This window comes from Otolemur garnettii, unplaced genomic scaffold (genome assembly GCF_000181295.1).
Source record: "Otolemur garnettii isolate 467f Iridium unplaced genomic scaffold, OtoGar3 scaffold00089, whole genome shotgun sequence".
Classification (NCBI taxonomy): Eukaryota; Metazoa; Chordata; class Mammalia; order Primates; family Galagidae; genus Otolemur; species Otolemur garnettii.
Window position 1 is genome coordinate 282,013 of NW_003852484.1, and position 9,904 is coordinate 291,916.

General features: G+C 39.8%; 1 protein-coding gene across 1 annotated transcript in view; it reads left to right on the forward strand.

Moving 5' to 3' along the window:
- Positions 1 to 8,270, forward strand: part of SNX4 (sorting nexin 4) — a 78,941-nt gene extending 70,671 nt beyond the window's left edge. Inside the window, exon 13 of the mRNA XM_023516291.1 lies at positions 7,089 to 8,270. Coding sequence (XP_023372059.1) covers positions 7,089 to 7,136 — 48 coding nt within the window. The 3' untranslated portion in view covers positions 7,137 to 8,270. The remainder of the gene's footprint in view (positions 1 to 7,088) is intronic.
- The last annotated feature ends 1,634 nt before the right edge of the window (positions 8,271 to 9,904 follow it).

The following is a 9,904-nucleotide window of genomic DNA, read 5'->3' on the forward strand; positions in this document are numbered from 1 at the left end:
AGCCATCATTGTTGTTTGGCGGGCCCGGGCTGGGGATATGAACCCGCCACCTTAGGTGTATGTGGCTGGCGCCTTAGCTGCTTGAGCCACAGGCGCTGAGCCGATAAACCCTTCTTAATGCTGATATCCATAGTGAAAGATATGAACATTAAAGTTTATTCTAAAGGCCATTTTGTAATCCTAGCCCTTTAGGAGGCTGAGGCAGGTGGATTGCTTGAGCTCACAAGTTCAAGACAAGCCTGAGCAAGAGTGAGACTCTGTCTTTCAAACTAGCCGGGCATTGTGGTAGACACCAGTAATCCCAGCTAGTTGGGAGGCTGAGACAAGAGGGTAGCTTGAGCCCAAGAGTTTGAAGTTGCTGTGAACAGTAATGCCACAGTACTCAACCCCAAAGCAACTTGAGTGAGACTCTGTTTCAAAAAAATAAATAGGCTTGGTGCCCGTAGCATAGTGGTTACAGCATCAGCCACATACACCGAGGGTTACAGCATCATACACATACACCCAGCTAAACAACAATGACAACTACAACAAAAAATAGCCAGGTGTTCTGGTGGGTGGCTGTAGTTCCAGCTACTTGGAAGGTTGAGGTAAGAGTTTGCTTGAGCCCAAGAGTTTGGAGGTTGCTGTGAGCTGTGATGACATGGCACTGTACTGAGGGCGACATATTGAGACTTTGTCTCAGAATAAATAAATTAAGTTTATTCTAGTTAAAAAGAATGATTTGATGATGGCCAAAGTATTTCTGAAATGGTCTGTTAAGAACAAAATATGGAGCTTTGCGTAGTCACAGTATCATAGCCAATGTGGTTTTTTTTTTTTTTTCTTCCAGTTTTTGGCCAGGGCTGGGTTTGAACCTGCCACCTCCGGCATATGGGGCCAGCACCGTACGCCTTTGAGCCACAGGTGCCACCCGCCAATGTGGTTTTTCTAAGGCAGGCGTCCTCAAACTTTGTAAACAGGGGGGCCAGTTCACTGTCCCTCAGACTGTTGGAGGGCCCGACTGTGGGCCCCGGGACAAGTCCGCTGCTAAGCGGGACAGGCAGTGGTGGCAAAAGCACCTGGCGGGCCAGATAAATGTCCTAGGCGAGGCGCATGTGGCCCGCAGGCCATAGTTTGAGGACACCTATTCTAAGGCATGTTTACTACTAATTGAAAACTTCTCCAAGACCCCTCCATGATCACTTGCAATATAGTAGGCATTGACAATTTTTGATGTTCTCTGCAGAGAATAAAGGAGAAAAAAAAGGAACAAAATATAGGATGCAGAGACAGGAGGGTTGCTAAAGACATGAAGTTTGAGACCAGCCTGGATGATACAGCAAGACCCATCTCTACCAAAAAAAAAAAAAAATTAGCCAGGTGTGGTGGCATGTGTCTTTAATTCTAGCTATTTGGAAGGCTGAGGTGGGAGGATCACTTGAACCTAACAAGTTTAAGGTTACAGTGAGCTATGATTGCACTCCAGCCTGGCCAACAAAGTTAGACCCTTCCTCTTAAAAAAAGCAACAGCAACAAAAAGAACCAAATAGAAACCGTTCCTTACCTTCTTCTAATAACTTGACACCTGCTGATGTGACTGTCATTGTCAGTGCTTTACACTTGTCATAGCATATCACAATTTATCAAGCATTTAACATGTATTAATGTCAGTAAATTACATAATAACGGCTAAGTGCAGTGTCTCATGCCTGCATTTCTAGCACTCTGGGAGGCAGATGCATTGCCCTGAATTCACAGGTTTAAGACCAGCCTGAGCAAGAGCGAGACCCTGTCTCTAAAAATAGCTGGGAGTTGTGGTGGGTACCTGTAGTCCCAGCTACTTGGGAGGCTGAGGCAGGAGAATTGCTTGAGCCTCCAAGAGTTGGAGGTTGTTGTGAGCTGTGATGCCGTGACATTCTACCAAGGACAACTAAGTAAGGCTCTCTTAAAATAAATAAATAAAAATTACATAAGGTGAATTCCTATATTTATGAAGACCTCCTTAGAGGGAAAATCATACTCCTGTAAACACATAGACAATTCTTTCCCTTTAATTTATCCAAAAGTTTTACTTTTTGGCAAGAGCCATCACTTTCCTTTACCCTTTCATTTGTATCACCAGTATTGGCCGTAGAGAATAGAGATATTTCGAGACAAAATACCAGACTCACTCACTAGTTAAGTGTGCTCCTTTTGACTTTTGTAAATTCATATTTATGCCTCGGTAAATTATAAGTTACATTATCTGTGGATCTTTGGGATCATATAAAAGAAGTTAAAATCATGACTGGTGAATCTTCAGGTCCTAAAGTGTGTATATACTTTTGAGTGTGTATATATTTTTGAGTGTGTATAGTTCAGTGGTGTCTCTAAATCTATCCTTTCAGTCCTCTTGGCCTGCTCCTAGGTGCTGGACATTTCTAGTTCTTTTCTAATCTAACTTGTTTTGTTTTGGTTTTTTGATATAGAGTTTCACTCCGTCACCCTGGTGTCGTCATAGCTCACAACTTGGGCTTAAGCAATCCTCTTGCCTCAGCCTCCAGAGTAGCTGGAATTACAGGTGCCCACCACAACACCTGGCTAGTTTTTCTTTTTTTTTAGAGACAGAGTCTCACTATATCACCCTTGGTAGAGTGCTGTAGTATCACAGCTCACAGCAACCTCCAACTCCTAGGCTTAGGCGATTCTCTTGCCTCAGCCTCCTGAGTAGGTGGGACTACAGGTGCCCACCCCAACTCCCGGCTATTTTTTGTTACAGTTTGGCTGGGGCCTGCCAGGTTCAAACCTGCCACCCTTGGTATATGGGGCCGGCACCCTACCCACTGAGCCACAGGGGCCGCCCTAGTTTTTCTGTGTTTAGTAAAGATAGGGTCTTACTCTTACTCAGGCTGGTTTTGAACTCCTGAGCTCAAATGATCCTCCTACCTTGGCCTCCCAATAGCACTAGTATTACATGTGTGAGCCACCATACTCACCTCAGATATTTTTAACGTCCAGAATTCTGAAAGATGAGATATGAAAGATTTTTAGTTTTTTGTTTTTATTTTTCCTGTGGAAGACTTATTAATAAGCTCTGTGATCTCTCATTTACTTCTTTTCCAAAATAACATGCATGAACTTTTATATTGTAGCTCCAAGGACTTTCTTCTCTACTTTATTTATTTATTTATTTATTTAGAGACAGAATCTCAAGCTGTCACCCTGGGTAAAGTGCTGTGGCATCACAGCTCACAGTAACCTCAAACTCATGGGCTTAACTGATTATCTTGCCTCAGCCTCCCAAGTAGCTGGGACTATAGGTGCCTGCCACAATGCCCAGCTAATTTTTTTTGTTGTTGCCATTGTTGTTTTAGCTGACCCAGGCCAGGTTAGAACCCGCCAGCCTCGGTGTATGTGGCCAGCACCCTACACTCTGAGCTATAGGCACTGCCCTATTTTTTTTTTTTTTTTAAGACAGAGTCTCACTCCATTGCCCTTGGTAGAGTGCCATGGCATCATAGCTCAAAGCAACCTCAAGCTCTTGGGTTCAAGCAATCCTTTTGCCTCAGCCTCCTGAGTAGCTGGGATTACAGATACCTGCCCAGCTAGATTTCTCTGTATTTAGTAGAAACTGGGGTCTCATTCTTGCTCAGGCTGGTTTGAACTCATGAACTCAAGCAGTCCCTCCACCTCAGCCTCCCAGAGTGCTAGGATTACAGGCGTGAGCCACTGCACCTGACTCCCCTCCACTTTGTTTAGGGTAGAGTAATTGAGGGTGCTAGAAATGTAATCTCTGAATAAAAACAGATGTTACCGTAGATGTGTTTGGATATAGTGTTGGGTTTACTCATGTACCCTAAGATAATAACTGTAGTAAACAAGAATTTAATAAGAGAACATGTTCACCTTATTTCCTAAGAAAGGTACTATAAAATTTGATGTTCTATTTTCTTGCCTAAGCGGAGTAGATTTTTCAATTCTTTTTGCAGTTTGGCTGGGGTCAGGCTTGAACCCTGGTATGTGGGGCCAGCGGCACCCTACTCCTTAAGCTACAGGCACCACCCAAGGAGTAGATTTTTTTTTTGGCCCCGGCTGGGTTTAAACCCACCACCTCCAGCATATGGGGCCAGCACCCTACCCTATTGAGCCACAGGTGCTGCCCAAGGAGTTTTTTATTTGAAATTCTACAGTGTGATTTTCTTTAGGTACTTAAAATCAAGTGCCAGAAGTCAAGTAATATCAGTTTTTCTTAAATAAATATATTGAATAAATATAAATATTTTGTATTTATATTTATTTTACAATATATTGTAAACATATATTTTACAGTACATTTCACTTTTATATTAACTTTTATCATGCTTTGTTATAATGTCAGCTATTCAGAGTATTAATTGAATATAATCAAAGTGTTCATTGAGTATAATCAGATGACTAAATTGCAGTAATAATAAAGCAAAGCAAAAAACTTAAATCAGTACTTTAAAAGCAAATAGCACTTTCATACGTTTTTTATTCAGTCTTTTGATAGTGAATGGCCTAATGAATCAAATAAGCTGAAGATTTCAAAGAATAATTGTTTTTTAAGCTATTTTGTCTTTCTAGACTAAAAAATGAGTTATTATTAAAATAGCACATATGCTTATTGCAAAAATTCCAAATAATCCAGAATTCTATTATGTTGAAATTCTCCCCCCTTCCTTAAAATTCCTTTTTAAAAACTCACCAGTGGTGGCATCTGTGGCTCAAGGAGTAGGGCACCGGCCCCATATGCTCGAGGTGGCGGGTTCAAACCCAGCCCCAGCCAAAAAAAAAAACTGCAAAAAAAAAAAATAAATAAAATAAAAAATAAAAACTCACCAATGTTACACCTTCATGTCTATCCTTCCAGAATTTTTAAACTATGCATTCATTTAGAAACTATGTACTTTCCTCCTCCACAAAAACAGACTACATTTTATGTGCGATTGTGTAGTTTTTGCTTTTCCACTTGATGTCTTGTGGACTCCAAATGACAGTACGTAAGATCCTACACTAACAGTGAACCCTCCCTTAGGTTCGGCTTTATCTGTTTGGTTGGAGGCATTTTAAAGGAGTTTTGTTTTGTTTCGTAGTGTCACTCTGTCACCTTGGGGTTGAGTGCTGTTGTGTCAGCTTTGCTTACAGCAATCTCAGACTCATGGGTTCAAGCGAGCCTCCTGCCTCAGCCTTTGGAGTACAGACACCACCACAACACCCATCAATTTTTTTTTTCTATTTTTAGTAGAGACAGGGTCTCATTCTTCCCCAGGCTGGTTTCAAACTGCTGAGTTCAAGTAATCCTCCCGTCTTGGCCTTCCAGAGTGCTAGGATTACAAGGTGTGAGCTACCATGTCCAGCCAGATTTTTTTTATATTAAATTATAGCTGTGTACATTAATGCAATCGTGGGGTAGGTACAGTGTGATGTTTCATATACAATTTGAAGTATTTTCTTTTCTTTTTTCTTTTTTTTTCTTGAGACAGAGCCTCAAGCTGTCCCCCGGGTAGACTGCCATGGCATAGCTCACAGCAACCTCCAACTCCTGGGCTCAAGCGAGTCTCATGCCTCTGCCTCCCAAGTTGCTGGGACCACAGGCGCCCGCCACAACGCCTAGCTATTTTTTTCAGTTGCAGCCATCATTGTTGTTGGTGGGCCCGGGCTGGATTAGAACCCGCCACCTTAGGTGTATGTGGCTGGCACCTTAGCCACTTGAGCCACAGGCACCAAGCCACAATTTGAAGTATTTTCATCAAACTGTTTAACGTAGCCTTCGTGTCATTTTCTCATTGTGTTAAGACGTTTATATTCTACTTTTTTTTTTTTTTTTTTGCAGTTTTTGGCCAGGGCTGGGTCTGAACCCACCATCTCTGCCCACCTCTGGCATATGGGGTCAGCACCCCACTCCTTGAGCCACAGGCACCACCCTCTACTTTTAGAGTCACTTGTACCCTTGTAAGATTTTTGGTTTTTATTTATCTGTTTTGTGTATCCCATCAGGGAAGAAGGAAACTAAAAAGATTCTTGGTTTGGCAAAACTTGTGTAAGGCCTTGCTAAATATTTACACATTTTAAGGCTTATATATTAAAGAAAAAGTTTCTTTTGCATAACTTTGCTATTATTGGAGAATACATATCTTGTTTATTTGAAAAATACCTTTGTTTCTACCACTTTTTTAGGTTTTAGTGTTAACATCATCTTTACAAACATGCATTTTTGTCTAAATATATTAGGCCATCTATAGCCAGATCTGCTAAGAGGGATTTGATAATTTACTGCAAAAGTAGTTTTTTGGCTCAGCACCTATGGCTCAAGTGGCTAAGGCACCAGCCGCATACACCCAAGGTGGCGGTTCGAATCCAGCCCGGGCCCACCAAACAACAATGACGGCTGCAATCAGGCGTTGTGGCAGGCACCTGTGGTCCCAGCTACTTGGGAGGGAGAGGCAGGAGACTCAGTTGAGCCCAAGAGTTGGAGGTAGCTGTGAGCTTTGATACCACAGCACTCTACCCAGGGGGACAGCTTGAGGCTCTGTCTCAAAAAAAGAAAAAGTAGTTTTTTGTCAGAACTTTAATTATTAGGCTGATAATTTCAATTTATATTTGTTAGGGAAGTTTTTGTTTCATACATTATGTTGAAAAACTGACTGAAAACTTGTTTAGTTTACAAATAGACATGATATGAGTGTGTCAAATGAATAAATGAGTTTATGATATAAACCTTGAAAACTCAATTTTCCAACAAATTGTCCCATTCTTTCTCCATTTTGAAGATAAGGTCATATAAAAGATTGTCTTATTCTTTTTTTCTTTTTAAAACACAAGACATATTATTTATTTATTTATTTATTGCCCGAGGCTGGGTTTGAACCTACCACCTCCAGTATATGGGGCGGTGCCCTACTCCTTGAGCCACAGGTGCCTCCCTGTCTTATTCTTTTTAGAAGCATTAGACATTTACTTATATTGGCTATTTTTTGAAATAGTGTCATATTTGCTGGACTTGTTAGTTATTCCAAAAAGCAAAACTTACCATACTACTAAAACAAATATTTAGGTTTACAGATTCCTTCCAGAATCATATTAAAAAAAAAATGTTTGTTTTTTAGGGCATTCAAGTTTGGACCAATGCTAAAGAATGCTTTAGCAAGATGTAATCGTGTGAAATGAATTTCTCTTCAATCAAAGTGCCCCAAAACAGAAGCACAAGTAAATAAAAGAAATTTAAGTTGCTACCCACTATATATAAAAATAACAATAAGTTGGATAAATTCAGCTTTCTTTAACCTAATTGTAGTTGTGTTAATATAGCACAAAAAGGATGTATTTTAATGAAGAATAAATATTATTATTTGAGGTTTTGGGGACTGGTGCTGATTCCAAAAAGTTAATTTTTTATTAATATATGCCAACAGATTTTTTGTCAGGCTTCTGAACCAATGACTGAATCTCAAGATGTTAGTTCATTTGTAGATGTTTCTTTCAGTGCCAACTGTTCCAGATCTATTCATGTAGGGAATTTTTCCTTAAGACTGAATTTCTTTATCTTCCTGATAGATACACTAATCTGTTATAGGGGGTTGTTTTCTCTTGCCTTATAGTTGAGCTGTTTGGTTTGACAAAGCTCAGCAGAAACTTAGAGTGAAAAATCGAAGATTTTCTTCCACATTCATTGAGGCCCCTTGTAACATTTGCATACACTAGAAAATGCCTTCAATTTGTGTTTTACCAGAATTTTGATACAGGTCAGAAATTTTATACTGCCAACAGAGAAGACTCAACTTCTCAGACAGCGGAATGTAGTGGAATACATTGTTATGATCTAGTCATGGCTATAGATAGGTTTTAGCGGACTATGTTATGTGTAAGAATTAAATTCTTCTCAGATAATTCTTAACCTCAGTGATGAGCCTAAATTTACTCTGCTTGGCTCTCTACACATGGCATTTCAGGGTACAAGATGTAGCATTTCAGTGTATAAGATATACATAGTAAACATATGTGTTGGTATCTTCATTAACATACTTCTTTTCTATTGCTTGGCTGTAATTTTTGTAAAGATAAATTATATTGTTTTTCTATGTGTTTTTGTGGTATATGTTCAGAAGCCAGGCACCCTCGTTTTGCTAGCTTGCAGAATCTTAAATGTGTACTCATTATTTCTAATGATGTTAAAAAAAAAAAATCTCTGGTACTGTTTAGCATTTGACTTTTATACATGTTTAAAATGTTGCTGGATTTTTGTGCTGTTTGCCAAACTTATACAATAAATACATAAAGTGTTGTGCTGATTTTCAGATGATTTTTGTTACTTTTGCAAGGTAATTCATACACATTAATATCTGATGCTCTGTGAGAAAATAATGCTGTATGGTTTTAAAGTGTTCAATTGTATAAATTTATCTTCTACCAAAATGTTGGTTTTTTAAAAAATAAGATGCTTGCTGGGGGTGGTGGTTCACACATGTAATCCTAGCATTCTGGGAGGCCCAGAAGGACAGATCACCTAAGCTCAGGAGTTTGAAACCTGCCTAAGCAAGAGTGAGACCACTTCTCTTCTAAAAATACAAAAAATTAACCAGATGCTGTGGCAGACATCTGTAGTCCCAAGCTGCTTGGTAGGCTGACACAAGAGTTTGAGGTTACTGTGAGCTATGATGCCATGGCACCAGGGTGACAAAACAAAACAAATAACAGCAACAAAAAGATTCTGAAATGAGATATGATATTTAAAATTTGACTGGAGTATCAGAAAAGATAAAATTGGTTGAAGCAAAAGCCACCTGTATGGATATAAATTTCATCTTGACAAATGAGATAATATAGTTTTCCACTGGGCATTTAAAAATCACAAGTCTTCTCAAAACTAACTTTAGACTAAGTGTAAATTACTACTTTTTTTCTATTAGTGGACTTAATTTAAAAAGGCTCTTGTTAACTATGGTTTTTTTTAAATTTCAGATTAATGTGAGGGTACAGTGAGGTCACAGTGTTTACATTTGTTAGGTAAAGTCCTGGTAGAGTTGTCCTGCACCCCGGAGGAGTGCCGTATACCCCTCCTTACACCTGCCCACTTAGTGGGAGCACACTAGTTCTCTTCCCTTCTCCTCTTTCCTCCCTCCCTCTTTCTCCTTACCCCCAAGTAGAATTGAATTGAGTTTTTCTCCTGTGTGGACTTGTATTAGATTGTTTACTGGCTTCAGATTAGTATATCACATTTGATACTTGCTTTTCCATTCTTGTGGTACTTTACTAAGAAGAATGTATTTCAGCTGCATTCAGGTTAATATAAACGATGTAAAATCTCCATCTTTTTTTTTTTTTTTTGAGACAGCCTCAAGCTGTCCCCCTGGGTAGAGTGCCGTGGCACAGCTCATAGCAACCTCCAACTCCTGAGCTCAAGCAAGTCTTCTGCCTCCGCCTCCCAAGTAGATGGAAAACAAGCACCTGCAAAAACGCCTGGCTTTTTTTGGGTTGCAGCCGACATTGTTGTTTGGCGGGCCCAGGCTGCATTTGAACCCACCACCTTAGGTGTATGTGGGTGGTGCCTTAGCCACTTGAGCCACAGGTGCCAAGCCAAATCTCCATCTTTTTTATGGCTAAGTAATACTCAATGGTATACATTTACCACAGTTTATTAATCCATTCGTAGGATGATGAGCATTTAATTTGTTTCCATAACCTGGCAATTGTAAATTTAGTAAACAAAGTGGGGCAAATGTCCTTGTAATAAAATGATCTTCTTTTCTTCTGAGTAGATTCTTCCCTAGTAATGGGATTGTGGGATAAAATGGAAGGTCTATTTTGAGTTCTTTGAGGATTCTCCATACTTCTTATTAAAGAGACTATATTGGGCAACACCTGTAGCTCAGTGGTTATGGCACCGGCCACATACACCGAGCCCAGGCCAGCTAAACAACAATGC